Below are 18,923 nucleotides of genomic sequence, written 5' to 3' on the forward strand. Positions count from 1 at the left end.
TATTTTTTAATGAAGTCTAGAATCAATAATAAAAGTGTACAATGATACTATATATATATATATATATATATATAATTTTTTATTTTATTTTTATTTAGCCTTATTTTATTATTATTTGATAATTTAGCCTTAGTTGTACAACTACAAACGATGCCGACGCGCGTGTGAACTGCGCGTAGGGTGGTGCTTATCCCAAGTTGCAGTTATTGACTTGAGTCAAAAGCACTTTAATTCGACAAATTCTAGATATTTCAAAATTTTCTATTTTCTTAAGAAAAAACCCATTTTAAACGAGAAAATGACATTATTATTGATTTTTTAATTAAATTACATCGAATTAATTAACAAAATTAATTTTAAAAAGCCAGAATTATTATCAAAACAACCCATAATGAAATTTTAAACCCACCGATATTAATATAAATTTATACAAATAATTAAAATAACAAAAATCATTAAAAAAAAATGCATTTTAAATATCAGAAATTAAGCTGCCGTGTTGGATGGATAGATATGGAAACTAAAAAGGACCCATTTTTGTCTGCAAATGGAAAAAGATTAATAAAGAAAAATAAAATTAAAAGGGGAAATAAAAGAAAAAAGAAAAGACAGTGACTATTATTTTCCGACACGTCGGATTCAGCTCACTTGGACTGACTTCTACATGTCGCTAGCCACGTGCTGAACACGTAGATTGTCTAACAAAAAACGTGGACAGATTGTAATTTCAAGGATGCTTGGTCGGCGCCTTCCTTTATAAATGTTTTTTATTTTTATTTTTTATTTATTTATTTATAAATAATTGTATGCCCAAAAAAGTCCTCACCTTTTCATTTTAGATAAATATGTTTTTTCATGCAAATTTTAGTAAATACTTTAATAGAACATTGTTTATATATAAATAAAATTAATGTATCTTCGTATAATCAATATGAGTTGGAATTCTATCGAGTCATACGGTATATGGTATGAGATTCCTCCGTTTGTGCAAGTATCTGTCAATTCTCTTAAGTTTCCTCACTTTCCCAGATGAGATATTTAACACGTTGGCTATAACATTATACAGGGCTACATATTGCTTAATATTCACGGTTTACGGCTAGGACTATTGGAGTACTTAATATAATTTGTCATGCAAACTTGTCTCTCAGTGTCGCTGTCGACCCGATAGAGTGCTTTCGTGGTTGGTATTCTTTTTTACTTCTACCCATTTCACCTGGACATTTTCTATGCTCTTACTGGATTCTAATTGGGTAGTTTCAACCACCTATCAAAGATTGAGTTAGAACAAAGCGATGCTCATGTCGCACGCCCAAAGGCACTTGACACCGCCCCACTATGCATGTTCAGCCAACACGCCACCTTCAAAACATAGGGCTGACCCAAGGATGGCCCAGAGGCATCACCACAACATGGGCATATGCTTGGGGTGTGGGGGTGGTGGTCGGAGGTCGAGGGCGTTTGACGGCGGTGGTGCGGTGGCGGAATGCACACGGTGGGGCAGTGTCGGAACATTCCCGCGCGCTCGCCCGCCCCGCCCGCTTGCCCCCACGATTGAGTTGAGGTTAGAGTTGAGATTCTAACCGGGTAGTTTCTATTGCTGAGTTAAGAGATTTGACGACATCCTTAAAAAGCCACGTAGAGAATAACACTTGAATCCGTAACCGAACGACGGATCATTGTCAATGAGACGGCCAATGAAAATTAACAGGAGACAAAGAACCAAGAGTAGCGTACAAGCAACTGATTGTTGAAGGTAGAAAGGAAGTTCAAACTATGACAATGTGAGAAGTTGTTTTGATTCGTAAAAGGATTGACTTTGACAAATGATTTGCTACATTACATTGAATTAGCAACATGAGTTGTTGTTGTTGCTGTCTACATTTTGGAACCAATGAATAAAGAATCTTCTAACTGTTGTTTGGCCAACCAATTGAACCCACATTTGTACAGACAGCCCATCCATCCATCCAGCTCCACCAAAAATGCGACAAGAAACCAGATGAAGAACAGTAAGAACAATAAGAACATGAACAATAACTTTTAACCAACTACCCTGTTGGCTTCAAAGAGTAGCAATCTAGCAGGGAGCAACAGCAACACAAGCAGATTCATATGCTGTGAAGCAACAAGCCTACTGAATCGTTGAAACGATTCTCTTCCCGTTTGCAGGATCCCGGAGAATTTGAACTGGTCCTGCCCGAGGTTGATTGAAATGGTAGGCCGTCCGATCACAATTCCTATATCGACCTTTCCTGGAGCCATGAGAGCCCACCAGACTTTACGCCGATGTTCTCTCCTTGCTTTCCTTATGCGGTTTAGTTCTTGACGAATCACTCCTCGAACTGACTTTAGGTAGGAACTCATGTCGTGATCTCTTTGGATTGTTCCCCCCGAACCATAAGCGGATCGATCGCTAAGGGTCTCAAGTGGATGGGGCGTGTTTAAGAATACCATCTGTGCTGCTTGGAGCTGCTTCTCTGCATCATTGGCGTCAGATTCTGGACATCTTAAAAGATACAAGCCACTACCTGAAGGAAGAAGATCATGGCTAGGAGAGAATTTCTCATCGGGCTGCAGAATTACAAGCTCGCCCATTGGAGCATACAGCAATTTCTGCAGTTCAGATAGTTCATAATTTAGATTATGGCACCTACCAGGCATTTGTATTTTTGATCAGTAAAAGATTTGAAGCTCACCTGGTTACTTAGACATGGATGATTCCTGAAGTTCCCATTGACAGCTTTAAGAAGTTCAGCTACGTGGTTCGGATACTGGCACGAGAAGGCTCGTGGTACTATGTCTCTATGTAATGTTACAGCTTGAAGATGGTTCCGAGGCAAACTGAGTTTGCGAAGTAAGCGGTCACCTCCACACATTATGGATGGTGCACCAAATGTAATGACAGGAAGCAAGGAAGAAACTGGAACCTCATTTCTTATCAAGAGCATGAGATTTACAAGCAGAGCCAAGCTTCCACCGAGAGAATGTCCAGTAAATCGAAAGGTTGCGCGGTCACCGTGAGATTTTAGATGTTCGAGGACATCAGGCAACATCTGTTCATACATTCCTTTAGCAGCCTCATAGATTCCTCTGTGGACAAGGACACCTAGTCCCTAAATAACAAGAAATTTACACACAGATCAGTTTTCTGCATATTAGATTCATCATATCTCAACATTTATGGCATGCTACGCAACAAATTACAGCATCGATTTAAAAAGCTCGAAGCCAGAATTTGTACCTCGAAATCAACTGGTTCGAAAAGCAAATTTGCTTGCCAAGATGCCAGTGATTCAGATCCCTACACCAATGAAAGAGAGACCATATAAATTAGGTGCTTATTAACATTTATGAAACTGTTTTAGCATCAAATTAACATTCAGAAGAACCAATCCAAATAACAAAAGATCTTTAAAATCGATCAAATGCCAGCCTCGAGTAATCTCACGCCTAGGCTACTCTTCATTTTCTTATTTTTCTGGCAAGGGGGACGGGAAATGTACCTGAATGACAAAGAATCTTGTACTGCTCTCATCGTCGTCACACACAAACCATTCACACGGTGACGACCGAGTTGAATTCAAATTGTCTGCAACGGCCTGCTTCACTTCCTCCTTTGCAGCAACAACAGCAGTAACCGAGTCGGTGGTTGCCATCAAAGAAGCCATATCTGAGTTCATCTTATCAACATTGTCCTGATTTGCTTCAAGTGAATCTTCAGTTTTAGTGGATCTGAATGGCAGTATTTTTCTGGTATGAGAATGCAAATAAGAAGCAGCAGAAGCAGCAATCCCATAAGCAGTAGATGCACTTATTTGATGTCCATTCTTTTTCTGCACTTCTTCCCACTGTTCATCATTGTTTAAATCCTTTTCAGCCTCTTTAGATTCAGCTAGTTCTTGGGTTTTCTCAGTTTTCATAGCCAATTCCCTCTTTTCTATTGAAGAAGTTACATAACGTTGACCATAATGTCTCAGCAGATTCTTCGGCTGGATTAACAAAAATGAAATCAGATTTTAAAGGATCTTCAACGAAACAATCAAAACTTATTTGTTTAAGCTCGCTGAAGCTCAATAACATGAAAGAAAAAGAAGCTGATACCAACAAAAGATTGAAAAATTAACAACTGATTCGATAAATCAACAGAGCAACAGAGCAACAGAGCAACAGAGCAGATGCATTCCAGATCGTTTACTAGTTCTTATAACTGTAAATTTTCTTTGGAGAATAAAACAATTTATAGTCTATTATCACTTAGATTGCTTGATTAGCACACAAATCTTAACATGGAGTTCACTAATTTATTAATTAACGGTGAAAAACGAAATTGTCGTTGTTTAATCAAGTTTTGTACCTTAATTTCGGAAATGGAGTATGCGAGGCTTCCCAGATACGACATTTGAGCATATAATCTCGCTTCGGCCAAGGAAACCCGTCGAAGCAATCTCGAAAACGAGTGTTTATCAAATTCAATCTCCTTTTCGTCTTCTTCCTCGACGATTCTGCAAGTATCACAAAACTCTTCCTCATCACAAGAAATTTCCCGATCTTCCGCCACACGGTCTTTTTCCATCTCGTTTCTAAGCTCATCTTCCGAGTTTCCCTGCTTCCCCTCCTCTCTCCACAGAGATCTCACATGCAAAATTTTCATCACCCAGTTTTCACTTCTCCACTCCGATCCGGTTGCTACATTTCTACTTTCCTCCTCAGGAACGATTCTCCGACCGTCTTCACTCTCCACCAAAACGGCGTCGTCAAGCGCCAAACCGCCACGCCTCGAATCCCCACCCTCACCACTCCGATTCCATAGAGATTGCAAGGGATACTTCAAAGAAAACTTCAGAAATGATGAAGACGACGACGTAGACGACGTAGACGACGGAGACGGCGAAATCGTTTTCTGCGATTTCTCAACTGCCGATGAGGACCGACCGGCCGTACTGACCTTAGACGGATTCCCACGAACATCAAGAGCCGCATTCACTGATAACGACGAAGCAATTCCATGGATTCCAGGATTCAAACAGAAGCTATCCATCATTTCGTCTTCTCTAAAACCGATTTCCAATACAATACTCTGTCTCTTCTTTAGGTTTCAAGTATAAAAAATTGATCGTTCTATAAAAATCTGAATCAGATTCCGATACTTAAACGAGATTCACGCGAGAATTAGCCAACAAATAAGCCTCCGATGCTCACCACGATCTTTGAATTTGAGTTGCCTTGTTGAACTCCGTCGAGAAATTCTAACAAAAATTTAGAGAGAAAAGACAGAGAGAGAGAGAGACGCCAGGAAAGTGTGCATTTATAAAAGGAAGCCGAAGGGGAGGGCTATGCTATTTACGTATCCAAACAGGTCACCTACCTTCCATGAATTTTCTTACAGGTACAAACGACGTCGTCAGCATCGGATAGCCTTAAACGACGCAGTTTTGCACTAGTCTCTTCCTACGAAAGCGCGTGAGTGGGCTCATCCCAGTTTCGGGAGCTATCCGNAGTCTCTTCCTACGAAAGCGCGTGAGTGGGCTCATCCCAGTTTACGGAGCTATCCTGTTTTCGCCACGTCAGGAGCGTGAATATCACGTGCCACATAACAACACAGGTCCCTGACGTGTCCGCAAAATCTACGTTGCTATCTTTCTCTGTACACGACTTCTCATGGTGGCCATCCTCCTACTCGCCTGCGACTACAGATAAACTTGAACTCGCCCGATTACCCGACGCCTCGATCGTCTGATTTTCCACGTGGCATGCTTTTAACCCGTCCGATTTTTCAGACCGGAGATTTTATTTTTATTTTTCAAAATAGAGTTTGTTTCAATTTTTAGAATTGGATAATGTTATGTCGTTTTTTTAGTTTCTACGTTATTGAATTTTGATTATTTCAACTTATTTTTATTTTTATTTATAAAAATGGTTCTCTTAGAGTATTAATTCATTTTGAATTATATATATATACACGTTATTCTTACAAAAATTTCGATCAACGACTTTATCAAATAATAAACGTAACGACTTCTTTATTTTTTATTTTAAAAAATATTTATCTGTGGATAAACTTTCTTTTTGTTATTTTATACGTATTTTTAATATTCTCAAATCTCCGTCGGTTGGAAAGGAGACNTTGTTTCAATTTTTAGAATTGGATAATGTTATGTCGTTTTTTTTAGTTTATACGTTATTGAATTTTGATTATTATTTCAACTTATTTTTATTTTTATTTATAAAAATGGTTCTCTTAGAGTATTAATTCATTTTGAATTATATATATATACACACACGTTATTCTTACAAAAATTTCGATCAACGACTTTATCAAATAATAAACGTAATGACTTCTTTATTTTTTATTTTAAAAAGTATTTATCTGTGGATAAACTTTCTTTTTGTTATTTTATACGTACTTTTAATATTCTCAAATCTCCGTCGGTTGGAGAGGGGATNTCTCAAATCTCCGTCGGTTGGAAAGGAGACAAGGAATAAAATGTTCGTTAGAAGGGTGTGAAAACCTCCCCTAACCGACACGTTTTAAAACCGTGAGATTAACGGTGATACGTAACAGACTAAAACAGATAATATTTACTACCATAAAGTTGATGGTGATACATAACAGAATAAAACAGATACTATCTACTAGTAGTAAGTCTGGTTGTGGTCATTGGATGAGATTTAANGTGAGATTAACGGTGATACGTAACAGACTAAAACAGATAATATCTACTACCCTAAAGTTAACGTGATACGTAACAGACTAAAAACAGATACTATCTACCAGTAGTAAGCCTGGTCGTGTTCATTGGAGTATATTTAATTTTTTTTTTTTCAATATAAACCCTAAAATCGGTTTTAAAGGTATTTTATTTTTATTTTTATTTTTAATGCCCCAGCTTTTTGGAATTTATCGGNTTTTTTTTTTTTTTTTTTTAATTTTAATTTTAATTTTAATTTTTTATTTTTAATGCCCCAGCTTTTTGGAATTTCTCGANCCAGCTTTTTGGAATTTATCGGTTGAACACCTTTGGCGGCAGAAGAGTTTAAGCTCCGGCGAATCTCATGCGGTGACTCGGATTCTCCATCCCCGGTGAGAAGCGTGACCCAATCTCAGCAGATTCTAATACTTCTCTTTCTTTTCATCTTTATCGGCGTGTATTTTAACGACAAGTAAATTTACTTCACTCTTCCGAGGCGTTCCACTTTGAAATTCCCCTTTCTGTTTCGAATGTTTGCTTGATATTGTAACTTTTCATTAGGGTTTATCTTTTCTCCCTCGAATTCAGGATGTTGTTCCCTTCGGCTATAATTCCGTATAGTCGGAATTTGTTTTTGGGATTGTTTCAATCTAGTGGCTCGATGGTTATAGATGTTTGATATTGTTTAATTTGATGATTTTATCTTCGCGTTTAGATTATTTTCGCCTTGATTATTGTGGGAAGATCGTGAAGATGAATAATCCATCAGCTGGATCGTCCTCAAAGCAAAGAACTGGAGCATCTCAACCCTCTGAAACTTCTTTTAAGCGCAAACGAGGGGTTTTTCAAAAAGAATGTAACTGGTTTTCCTTTTCTTCCTCTTTGATTTTTCAGCGCAAGTTTGTATGTGAAAATGTAATTATGTGATCCTCTGTTCTTTCAGTGCAGCACATGATGTATGGTTTTGGAGATGACGCCAATGTAAGTGAAAGTTATCATATATTCATTCTGTTCTAACTTATAAAGAAAGGAGGATTATGTTTGTTTCCATGGAAATTCAAAACCTGAAATTTTCCTTTTGATACTTGTTTGTTGTTGTTTTTTCTGCTTCTCATCTTCCATGGCTGTATATTTTTCGTTGAAATCTTGTGTAGACCTTAGAAAGTGAGTAAATTCTAGTAGATAAAACTTCGATTGTTTAGCTGTAACAGTAGCCCACCGCTAGCCGATGTTGTCCTCTTTGAGTTTTCCCTTCCGGGCTTCCCCTCAAGATTTTAAAACGCGTTTGCTAGGGAGAGGTTTGCACACCCTTATAATGAATGTCTCGTTCTCCTCCCCAACCAATGTGGGATCTCACAATCCACCCCCCTTTAGGCCCAGTGTCCTCGTTGGCACTCGTTCCCTTCTCCAATCGATGTGGGGTCTCACAATCCACCCCCTTCGAGGCCCAGCATCCTCACTGGCACACTGTTCGGTGTCTAGTTCTGATACCATTTGTAATAGTCCAATCCCACCGCTAGTTGATATTGTCCTTTTTGGGTTTTTCCTTCCGAGATTCCACTCAAGGCTTTAAAACGCGTCTGCTATGGAGAGGTTTCCACACCCTTATAAAGAATGTTTTGTTCTCCTTCTCAACCGATGTGGGATCTCACAATCCACCCCCTTCAGGGCCCAACGTCCACGCTGGCACTCGTTCCTCTCTCCAATCAACTTGGGATCTCACATTAGCTCTTCTTGGGAGTCTAGGATAGTTGGACAACGATTCTTTGGAGATATTTTCATCATAAGAACAGACACCTCCATGATTCCTGATATGTTAATTTTGAATGCAAGTGACTATCCCATCCCCCCAGAAAGATGCATACCTGCCTGAAGAGAATTGGAAAGAACTAATCAATATTCCATGTATGTTCCAAAATTTCTAAAGCTTTCAATCCCTGAATGACAATAGAGAAATCAGATAACAAGCAAGCCAAAAGAGCTGAACTATGATTTCGAAATCGTGAAGCTACGGTTCTTAATATTCATTAAGAGCTGGTTTTTGTATGCATTACAGCCCCTTCCAGAATCTGTAGCACTTTCTCCTCCTCAACCAATGTGAGATCTCACAATCCACCCCCCTTTAGGCCCAGTGTCCTCGTTGGCACTCATTCCCTTCTCCAATCGATGTGGGGTCTCACAATCCACCCTCTTTAAGGCCCAGCGTCCTCGCTGGCACACTGCTCGGCATCTGGTTCTGATACCATTTGTAATAGTCCAAGCCCACCGCTAGTAGATATTGTCCTTCTTGGGCTTTCCCTTCCGAGATTCCACTCAAGGTTTTAAAACGCGTCTGCTATGGAGAGGTTTCCACACCCTTATAAAGAATGTTTTGTTCTCCTCCCCAACCGATGTGGGATCTCACAATCCACCCTCTTCAGGGCCCAACGTTCTCGCTAGCACTCGTTCCTCTCTCCAATCGACTTAGGATCTCACATTAGCTCTTCTTGGGAGTCTAGGATAGTTGGACGACGATTCTTTGGAGATATTTTCGTCATAGGAACAGACATCTCCATGATTCCTGATATGTTAATTTTTAATGCAAGTTGCTATCCCATCCCCCCAGAAAGATGCATACCTGCCTGAAGAGAATTGGAAAGAACTAATCAATATTCCATGTATGTTCCAAAATTTCTAAAGCTTTCAATCCCTGAATGACAATAGAGAAATCAGATAACAAGCAAGCCAAAAGAGCTGAACTATGATTTCGAAATCCTGAAGCTTTATAATGGCTGTGTTACGGTTCTTAATATTTATTAAGAGCTGGATCAGAAGTACGATGAGAGCAAGGAAAAATTCTGGTCTTTGTGTCCTTATCATACTTCATTTATAAGTAAAATAGCTATTCATGAGTTTTTGTATGCATTACAGCCCCTTCCAGAATCTGTAGCACTTATGGAGGACATAGTTGTGGAGTACATAACTGAACTGGTAAGAGTTTTTGTGCAATAATTAAGTCTTCCTGGCTAAACCAACGCGGTAGAGTAAGGATTATCTGAATTTTATGTTCTTTTCAGGTGTATAAAGCCCAGGAGATTGGATCCAAAAGGGGAAAACTATCTGTAGAAGACTTTTTGTATCTAATGCGCAAGGTACGTTACATTTTCTGTATGTTTACATATCAATGAATCAACTTTTCTCTCGTCATTTGGCTATGCAACATGGCATCCCTTATGTAAAGACATTGACGTATTAAAATTTTCAAGTGGGGGCTGCTGTTAGTCATTATTTCGACTCTTTCCGTGCATTCTGTAAGCATACGTTTCTTGTGTACCAGCTTCTGTTATAGATCATAGATCATTCCATGTGTGATTTCTGGGGTTTGCTGATTATGTAAAGAGATTAGCTACATTGTTTTGATCTAAAATTAGGTGCTGGCAAATGGTTAACCCTCCATATCGTTCCCTATTGGGTTACATTAATCTCCACCAAAGGGACGGTTTCTCAGAACATGGAGTGTGAATCGAACCTACATTTGAATTGAAAGTTAAGGATAGAAAGTTGATTGTGAAGAAAGTTCATATCCCAGTTCTTTTCTTTCTCGTGGAGGCAATATTTATGAAATATTCCTAGTGTCACTGTTACTCTTGAAATTGTGGCTTCATGGCCTTTTTTTTCTTTTTGTTGGAAAGCTCAAACCCTGCAATCGTTTGAACTTGAGATTTGATGCGAAAACTTGTTAACCCTTATGATTTTGTACGATTTAGGACCCACGAAAACTGAACCGTTCTACGGAACTGTTGTCGATGAACGAAGAGCTGAAACAGGCAAGGAGAGCTTTCGAGATAGATGAAGATAAGCTGAAAAAGGCTTTTGAAGAAGATGAGAAGGTGGATCAGTAGAGTTTACAGCAGAAACCAAAGTAATGATAGGAAGATATTTGGGGGTCATCTGTTGCTGCACGGACAAAGTTCATGTCAATATGGTCAACCGACAGGACAGACATTTGAAGCTACCTTTTTCTGCAGCCCAAAGGGTCCATGGTAGACAGGGTAAAGCAAAGCAATTATCTTTAGCCCCAACCTACTTGTAAAGGTGGGGTCTTCCCTTCCCTTCCCTTCCCTTCCCTATCCTACGCACTCCTTTTGGAATTAATGAAATAAACACCTCTTTTCTTTTTAACGTTTCTGGCTTACCTTATCTGTGATTAGTAAGTGTGCTTCTGACTTACCTTATCTGTGATTAGTAAGTGTGCTTCTGACTTGGCTACCTTCAATTTGTTAGAATCTCTCTCTCTCTCTCTATATATATATACCTACCTACCCAAGGTTAGAATCTCTATATATATATACCTAACGTTTCTCTTTTGCTTGCTTATATAACGTCTCTTTCGAAACTCTCTCTCTGCCCTCGTTCTCTAAAACATTCTCTTAAAATCGAGGCCAGAGATTCAAGCATACGTCGCTTGGCCGTAAGCGACGCAAGAACGAATTGACTTAGCTTACTTGTCGTTGGAAAGTAAATGTTGCACAATCACAAGTCCGCTCTTACTTGTCGTTGGAAAGTAAATGTCGCACAATCACAAGTCCGCTATCAAAAGTGCGATTGTGACGATTGTGACAAGTAGTATATATATATATATATTTGTTAAATTGAATTTACAAATATCTTTTAAGTTGCACATAATTAAAGTTTCGAAGACATACTAGATATAAAACTGAAAAGTTGTAGTTTATTAAACATTTTTAAATGATCTGAATGTCAAATAGACACAAACGTCAACGTCAAAATGCATAAGTTAAACTAATTTAACAAAATTTTATTTATCTTATATTTTTAAAAGCTCGAGAACTAAATAGATACGTGCCTTAAAGTTGAGGAACTAAATTTGTAGTACGAGTCAGATTAACCGCGAGGGTGGTTTTTAGAGCCATGCTTGACGGCCATCTCTGTATATTTTTGAGTGAGACATAATTTTGATTAGATTACTCTGTCAAATTCTAATAATCAGAGAGTGGTAGAATGTTTACATGAAGCAATATCATTTGGGATGTCCTTACTCTTTTCCAAGACTTTTTTCAACTTAAAGATGAGTTCCTAAAAGAGGCATCATCCGTTAACAACATCAAAGATCAATATCATCATAGATAACATCATTGTTAAATAAATCAATCAAAACTCTGCAGGGCTCAGCAATTACCAAATTTTCTTAATGATCTTTCAGTCTACTACAATGGGTATGCATGCATCTTTGAGCTTGAGCGCAACAAAAAAAAAAAAAGAAAAAGAATTGCAAAATCTATATAACCTGCTGCTAACTAACCCAGAATTTTCTGGATATTTGTCTTCTGATCCTCTGTTAGTGATGTGGGAAACAAGACCTCAAATGTGACATAGAGATCGCCTTTCTTTGTGCTGAAATGCAATGGCATGCCTTCTCCTTTGAACTTCCTTACTTCTTTGGGTTTTGTAATTCCCTAGTAATAATCAGAGTAACAGAAGAAGTTATTATGAGGTGTAATTGATCTATTAAGGACTTGATGGATAGCATCCGAAAATGCTATAAAAATACTCCTCTGGCTCACCTTTGTTCCGATTTCGACTAAATGTTCATCAAGGTGTTTGAGACTTTTCTCGAAACCAACAAGGGCTTGTACCTAATAAATCGAAACGGTTCGACATATTAACCTTGATATTCAAGAAGATGCCAAGCTAACTAGCTTGATTGAGTGGATACGAGGTTAAAATTCAGCAAAAAAAAAAAAAAAAAAANTGTATGAAAACGTATCCAAAAAGTTCAATAACCATAGGGTTGTAAAAGCTTATAATACCATGACAAGTTAAAATCAAAATTAAACCACCAAACATAAAAAATTTCACCCATGAAAAAAGAGCAGCATATTGGAGTTCAAGCTTCAAAAACTGACGTGCATGATCAACGGCTCAAAGGAAATCACATAGGTAAATAGTCTCATCAGCTTGAAAAAAGTCAAAGTGATGCACAAACACTATTAACTATAGAACATAAGTTCTTATACTATAATTTCAGTTACCAGTGTGATGGTGATCGTGGCATGCAAGTCATTGCCTTCCCTTCTGAAAATGTCATGTGGTGCCGTGCGTATGCGGAACTGTTGAACATAAATTGGGGATTTTCAAAACTTTCAGCANTACGGAACTGTCGAACATAAATTGGGGATTTTCAAAACTTTCAGCAAATACAATCACAATGGAATAAGTTAAATAATAGGATAAACACTAACCCTAAGATCTCCAGCNTGCGGAACTGTTGAACATAAATTGGGGATTTTCAAAACTTTCAGCAAATACAATCACAATGGAACAAGTTAAATAATAGGATAAACACTAACCCTAAGATCTCCAGCTTCTCCATCAATCATTGGCTCACCATCTTCATAGAAAGTGACCTCCTGCAAACACCAAATGATTGTTTGTTCATAAAAGGTTATATAATTTCATGTATAATTCACTTGAACAGCTACTATTCACTGCAAATATCTCAAATTCAGGGATTCGAAGTCATAGAAATCACTTATTTAAAAAATATTATAACTTTAAACAATATGTTTACGGCATTCTGTCTTTAATATGACATCATTCAGCATATGACTCATTGAACAATCCAGATGAAGATAAGTGTTTCTTACTTGCCCATCTTGCATCCCTTTCTCAATATNTCCGAAGTCATAGAATCACTTATTTAAAAAATATTATAACTTTAAACAATATGTTTATGGCTTTCTGTCTTTAATATGACATCATTCAGCATATGACTCATTGAACAATCCAGATGAAGACAAGTGTTTCTTACTTGCCCATCTTGCATCCCTTTCTCAATATCAACAGTAACGAAATATCCTTCTCTTTCAAATTTGACATTGGGGCATTGCTCACAGACCTGCAAGAGTAAAAGATAGCACAATTAAAACCTTAAGTAACTTCAGGAGAAAATGATGAGCTCAAGAAAAATTAAATCTGTAAACAAGTGTTTGGTATCTTCATAAGAAATGTAGTTAAACAAGTACACGCACTTGTTCTGTCATCTGCTGGTACATTCCAGGACCAATCTGCTTGTGATAGACNCGCACTTGTTCTGTCATCTGCTGGTACATTCCAGGACCAATCTGCTTGTGATAGACTTCATTTCTACAATTACAACGCCTCTTACCCGGTGCTGGCTTCAATACATTCTTCTCCCTCCATACCTGGAATCCAATGTTGATAACAGTTTTTAGAAAATTTGCCAATCTAAATACTTGGGGGGGAAGCATACATTCAAGAAGAAAATTGCAATCTACGCCAGAAGAAAACTCAACTGTTATGACAAAAAAAAAAAATAATAACATGGGATATCACCACTAGAATGGTAGAATGAAGCTACAGAAGCATGTTGGCTAATAGTCTTAAATTTTGAAATTGAAAAGGAAGAAATGTGTTCGGTCGATCAAATCTGTTCTGAGGAATATGAAAGAGACAAAAGCCACAATGGCAGGTGTTGATAACTTTTGGGATGGGAGAGTGGCAAAGGTTTAAATGGTAAACGGCAGCCAAAACTACTTCGTTTAAAGCACAGTTATGAAAATAGTTTCCTAATATATGACATTTTTCATAATCAAATGAAATTACAAGGCAAAAAGTTTAGAGAGTGTAAGGAATGCCAACAGTCCTCTCCAATAGATACAAATCAAGGAAAGAAAATTGCAAATGGCCAAAAGAATATGAAAACACGAGTCTCATCACATAAGTCCTGCATCGATTTCCTCTCCTACGAAGACCCTGCCATTTTTTCCCTCCAACCAAACTTCCCATAAGATGGCTCTAAAGGCATTAAAAGCATAGTCTTTGATTTCTCCCAAAAGTAATGGCCACAAAAAACAAGCTAGGAAAAAGGCACGTCCTTCAAGGCATCTATACCCAACCCATTCATGAAAATGCCAATAATTCTACTCCAAAGCTCCAGAGTGAAAAGGAGATCCATTGTATCATTTATACATACTAGTTGGAAGAAAGGCGTGGATAACAGTGTTTTCTTCTAAATTCTATAACGGATATGAAGCCCTCTAACAGAAGAATCCATACAACAAATTTGGCCTAATTAGGCAAGAACTCCTTTGACATTATAGCCACTAGGGGAATTATTAAAATTTCTTTGGCTAGATTTTGAGTTCATCTCTTCCTCCAATGGATATATTGAGCAATTATGTAAAATGCAATAGGGAAATCTTACCTTCAATGAACCACCCATGTAGAGATCTTCCAATGACGCATCCAATTCCACAACTACGTCGTCACCTTTAGGAATTTTCTCTTCCTCTTCCATATCACCTCCTCCGCCAAAAAACCTTCAAATTTTACAATGACAATGATCAGTACTGGCACAAATTCTCAAATTGAAAACACCCAAAAGTTCAATCAAGAACACAAAATGGAAGTGCAAATCTACACTAAATTGGAGAATTCATAGATGGGAATATCATAGATCAACCACCATATAGGCATCTTTCACCAATAATGCACTTCATTTAACAAAATAAACACAAGAAAACTGTAATGATTATGCGAACCATGGCTAACTCATTAGAGAAAACTCAATATTGTAAAGAATAAATTAACTTACTGACTAAAAATATCCTGAATGTTCATCCCCATCCCTCCACCTCTACCTCCACTTGCAGCATGCTGTTTCAGACCCTCCTCTCCGTATCTATCATAAATGTTCCTCTTCTCTCCGTCGGATAGAACCTCATAAGCTAAATCAAACAACCAAATTAATAAATCCTGAATCTGAAAAACAATATCACAATCTTGAAAAGAAACATCAAAAGGAGGACAATATTACCATTGCTAATCTCCGCAAATCGTTTACTGGCTTCCTCGTTTCCCTGATTCTTATCAGGATGGTACTTCAGAGCGAGCTTCCTATACGCCCTTTTGATCTGCTCTTCTGACGCACCCTTCGGCACTTGCAGTATGTCGTAATAGCTCTTCCTGATTACCAAAAAAAAGAAAAACCAGCTCAAAGCGAGATGAAATAGCCATTGCAATGAAGCTACAAAGACGTGCAGGTTATGAGAATGTAGGGTCATTCAACAATACCCTGCAATGGCGGAAAGAACGTAGCAGACGGCACAAACAACGAAGAGGAATTTCGTTCTCCGATGCGCCATCGGGGAGAGTGACGAATGGTGTAAGAAACACAAAGGGGGGAAATGGAATGATCTCTCAAAGAAATTACTCAGAGTTCGTGGAATCGATCACAGATCAACAAGGCACATTACTGGATTTCTCACGAAGATTAAACGAACTTGCTTCTTGTCTCTGTCTCTCTCTGAATCCAAATCTTCGCTCTGGAATTCAGAGCCGGAGTCGTCGCCTGAACTTGGTCGTCGAGTCGATTCCACCGAAACAAAAATATGGCCAAGCTGAAGACCTTGCCCAGTCACTACGCTTAGCGACGTGTTCTTCTTACATACAGACCAATCAAATTCGAGCTTATTGAGTTTCAGCCAATCATATCTTGCCACGTAATGCTTCCCTTTTGTCGTGGCCTATGGGGGGAATATTGCGTTCTTTTATTATCATGAAAATTTTAACCCAAAAAAAAAAAAAAAAAAAACACGTGGAAATTGCTATTTTAGAATTTCTTTATTAATTCTTTCATAGTGGTATTTAATAACCATTTTATTTATAAAAAATTTAATTTTAGACTTTCTTTTAGTTTATTTTAAATTTTTTATTTTTTTTTATAAAAAATACTATTAATATCTAATTTTGAAATTTGTCTAGACCCCAAACCCAAAAGTAAATTGGGCCGGGCATCAGATGGGCTGGAGGCCCACGGTGTTTGATTTCAAGCCCAAGCCCAATGAATTAAAAAAATAACCAAATTCCGAAAAAGCCACACCGGATCTCCACGTACTCCAACCTATCACAGTTCGCCACGTCAATATAACACGTCAATACTTTGAGTGGAAATCAAGTGGAAGATTCTCCATAATAAGAATCGTGTATCCTAAGCATCAACCAATCGCCTTGCGCCACCAGATCAAATCAACAGTCCATTGGAATAATATAGGGTGAGAGAATAAGCGAGTCCGCAGAGTATAAATTCCGAGTCAAACTTTACCTGCTTCAATCGGCCGCCCGATTTCCCGATATTTACATCATTTCGTTCCCATTTTTCATTCGAAGCTTTGTGAAGTGATCGTAAAAATGGCGAAGCATCAGATCTGGTTCGCGTTTGCCGCACTGGCCTTATTTTTGTCTTCGGCAGTGGCCGACGATGTTGTAGTGTTGACGGAGGAGAACTTCGAGGACGAAGTCGGTCAAGATAGAGGAGCTCTGGTTGAGTTCTACGCTCCTTGGTAATCCGTCTTCTTGTGATTTGAAATTGAATAGTTTGTGTAATGTCTCGATTCTAAACTGGGACAGTTATGTATTGTTACTTGTGATTGATTGGTTGTAGATCTGTATGTTACGGTTGGAAATTTGTAGGTAATCTCCTTGTCTGTTCTTGTTCTTTAGAAGAGAATATAAAGTGGAATTATGAATGATCGATGGCGGAAATGCTCTTTTCTTATTTTTGTAACATTTTATATGTCTATGGAGGGGGTTGTCATATGTCGCATCGGTCATATGCTGTGTTTGTAGCTTAGTTATCATGGCCTGGGCCAGATCTGTATGCTGTGTCGAGATTGATCCGCCCATTCTTTGAACTCACCTTTGCTGTAGTTCTTACTAAAAGAGAAGTAGTCATCGAAATTAATCACATTGGGGAGGTTTTCTCCTGCTTGTGGAATACCTGTACGCATCGAGGGATATTTCCAATTGCTCGTAGTTTATCTCCCTGATCATATGAATACTGAAAGTTTACCCTATCGTTGTAATAGGTGTGGGCACTGTAAGAAGCTTGCGCCAGATTATGAAAAGCTTGGAAGCAGCTTTAAGAAAGCAAAATCTGTTTTGATCGGAAAGGTCAGTTCTTTACCGTGGTTCTGTATCAATTGTATTAATATTCGTTAGGTTATCAACATTATCTCCGTACTCTGTGTTTTTAATGATATTTTGTGGATATGATCTTTGATGCCCGCCGTGACTATTAGATTCTAAAATTTGCCCCACCACCAGCACTCGTACAAAAAAAAAAAAAAAAAAAAAAAAAAAAAAANATGTTCGCAAGCATTTTGGCTCAAATCTGCAGTTGTTTTCAAATGCTTTTGTTCTATTATTTACCCTTGTTACTCGAATGCTCTTTCTCAACTCGAAAGCGAGAGTTAATATGGAAATTTTTAATCATATTGTGTAGGTCGACTGTGATGAGCACAAGGGCGTATGCAGTAAATATGGGGTCTCTGGGTACCCTACAATTCAATGGTTTCCCAAGGGATCGCTTGAACCACAAAAGTAAGGAAAGCTGTTTTGTAAATAGTAATGAGGAAGTTATTTCATAGCATTATATTTTTATCTGAAAACTGGTTGTTTATTATATTGATTATAAACTTCACTTTTCAATCTCTTATACAGATATGAAGGTCCACGTACAGCTGAAGCCCTTGCCGAGTTTGTGAACAGTTTGGGAGGTAGTTGTTCATTCTTGTAAAATCATTTCTTTTAACGTGCTAAATTTTTGTAAACACCCAATTTGCTTTGTCTGATTTAAAGAATGTACTCCATTCTAACGCTTTTAGTTCAGATTCCTTGCATTTCACTCTTGGCTTTATCGTTCTAGATGGGGACATATGAATAGCTACTAGGCATGCACAGTGCACCTTAATAATTTGTGATTGTATAATGGTTAAAACTCTTTCCGTCTCTTTTGCTAACCTATCCCCGAAGAACGTCTTACATTATCATAAAGTTATTTAGATGCATTTTTAGCATGAACCCAATAAGTTTGTTTTCAGATTTAACTCTCTGTACTATAAATGTTGATCAAAGTTTCATGAAACTGTATCTAGGAAGTCCCACCCCACTTATACGATACTTTAGATGATGTAACTAATGGCCTTTGGTATTTCCCCGATTACTGTTCTTCCAGGAACCAATGTGAAGATATCATCAATTCCATCCATTGTGGTTGTGCTTTCACCAGATAATTTCAACGAGATTGTTCTAGATTCAAGCAAAGATGTGCTGGTTGAATTTTATGCACCCTGGTATCTAACTTTTTCCTTCTTTTTTTTTTTTTTTTTTTTTTTTTTTTTTTTTTTTTTTTTTTTTTTTTTTTTTTTT

General features: G+C 37.8%; 4 protein-coding genes across 6 annotated transcripts in view; 2 read left to right on the top strand and 2 right to left on the bottom strand.

The window, feature by feature from the left end:
- Positions 1-1,775: 1,775 nt before the first annotated feature.
- LOC111807173 lies at positions 1,776-5,295 on the bottom strand. The gene is made up of 5 exons (XM_023692764.1): positions 4,358-5,295; positions 3,507-3,992; positions 3,245-3,304; positions 2,700-3,116; positions 1,776-2,616 (listed from the first exon to the last, which is right to left on the bottom strand). The coding sequence occupies exons 1-5, from the start codon at positions 5,042-5,044 to the stop codon at positions 2,044-2,046; spliced, it is 2,223 nt and encodes a 740-aa protein (XP_023548532.1). The 5' UTR covers positions 5,045-5,295; the 3' UTR covers positions 1,776-2,043.
- A 1,694-nt stretch (positions 5,296-6,989) lies between these two features.
- LOC111806478 (transcription initiation factor TFIID subunit 13) lies at positions 6,990-10,853 on the top strand. 2 transcript variants are annotated; one of them, XM_023691816.1, is made up of 6 exons: positions 6,990-7,084; positions 7,408-7,548; positions 7,636-7,673; positions 9,603-9,662; positions 9,749-9,823; positions 10,439-10,853. In XM_023691816.1, the coding sequence occupies exons 2-6, from the start codon at positions 7,446-7,448 to the stop codon at positions 10,571-10,573; spliced, it is 411 nt and encodes a 136-aa protein (XP_023547584.1). In that variant the 5' UTR covers positions 6,990-7,084; positions 7,408-7,445; the 3' UTR covers positions 10,574-10,853. The 2 variants fall into 2 exon arrangements, with proteins under 2 accessions (XP_023547584.1, XP_023547585.1); XM_023691817.1 differs by having other exon boundaries at positions 7,076-7,164.
- A 930-nt stretch (positions 10,854-11,783) lies between these two features.
- Positions 11,784-16,125, bottom strand: LOC111806377 (dnaJ protein ERDJ3B-like). The gene is made up of 10 exons (XM_023691668.1): positions 15,789-16,125; positions 15,532-15,680; positions 15,310-15,442; positions 14,920-15,034; positions 13,781-13,897; positions 13,504-13,590; positions 13,043-13,102; positions 12,725-12,802; positions 12,257-12,328; positions 11,784-12,148 (listed from the first exon to the last, which is right to left on the bottom strand). Exons 1-10 carry the CDS (start codon positions 15,857-15,859, stop codon positions 11,990-11,992), a joined length of 1,041 nt encoding a protein of 346 aa, XP_023547436.1. The 5' UTR covers positions 15,860-16,125; the 3' UTR covers positions 11,784-11,989.
- Positions 16,126-16,823: 698 nt separating this feature from the next.
- Positions 16,824-18,923, top strand: part of LOC111807443 (probable protein disulfide-isomerase A6) — a 4,655-nt gene continuing 2,555 nt past the window's right edge. Inside the window, exons 1-5 of one of the 2 annotated variants that reach the window (XM_023693176.1) lie at positions 16,824-17,056; positions 17,582-17,666; positions 17,998-18,095; positions 18,216-18,271; positions 18,730-18,847. In XM_023693176.1, the coding sequence (XP_023548944.1) occupies positions 16,905-17,056; positions 17,582-17,666; positions 17,998-18,095; positions 18,216-18,271; positions 18,730-18,847 (509 nt within the window). In that variant the 5' untranslated portion in view covers positions 16,824-16,904. The remainder of the gene's footprint in view (positions 17,057-17,581; positions 17,667-17,997; positions 18,096-18,215; positions 18,272-18,729; positions 18,848-18,923) is intronic. The other variant, XM_023693177.1, reaches the window with a different exon arrangement.

This window comes from Cucurbita pepo, chromosome LG12 (genome assembly GCF_002806865.2).
Source record: "Cucurbita pepo subsp. pepo cultivar mu-cu-16 chromosome LG12, ASM280686v2, whole genome shotgun sequence".
Classification (NCBI taxonomy): Eukaryota; Viridiplantae; Streptophyta; class Magnoliopsida; order Cucurbitales; family Cucurbitaceae; genus Cucurbita; species Cucurbita pepo.

Excerpts from the sequence above, each read along its gene's own strand:
- LOC111807173 (XM_023692764.1), bottom strand. The coding sequence starts at position 5,044 with ATGATGGATAGCTTCTGTTTGAATCCTGGAATCCATGGAATTGCTTCG. Across the intron at positions 3,305-3,506 it reads CAAGATTCTTTGTCATTCAG|GGATCTGAATCACTGGCATC; the intron begins GTACATTTCCCG and ends TCATTGGTGTAG. Across the intron at positions 3,117-3,244 it reads TCGAACCAGTTGATTTCGAG|GGACTAGGTGTCCTTGTCCA; the intron begins GTACAAATTCTG and ends CTTGTTATTTAG.
- LOC111806478 (XM_023691816.1), top strand. The coding sequence starts at position 7,446 with ATGAATAATCCATCAGCTGGATCGTCCTCAAAGCAAAGAACTGGAGCA. Across the intron at positions 7,674-9,602 it reads GTTTTGGAGATGACGCCAAT|CCCCTTCCAGAATCTGTAGC; the intron begins GTAAGTGAAAGT and ends TATGCATTACAG. Across the intron at positions 9,824-10,438 it reads TTTTGTATCTAATGCGCAAG|GACCCACGAAAACTGAACCG; the intron begins GTACGTTACATT and ends TGTACGATTTAG.
- LOC111806377 (XM_023691668.1), bottom strand. The coding sequence starts at position 15,859 with ATGGCGCATCGGAGAACGAAATTCCTCTTCGTTGTTTGTGCCGTCTGC. Across the intron at positions 15,681-15,788 it reads GTTCTTTCCGCCATTGCAGG|GAAGAGCTATTACGACATAC; the intron begins GTATTGTTGAAT and ends TTTGGTAATCAG. Across the intron at positions 13,898-14,919 it reads ACATGGGTGGTTCATTGAAG|GTATGGAGGGAGAAGAATGT; the intron begins GTAAGATTTCCC and ends ATTGGATTCCAG.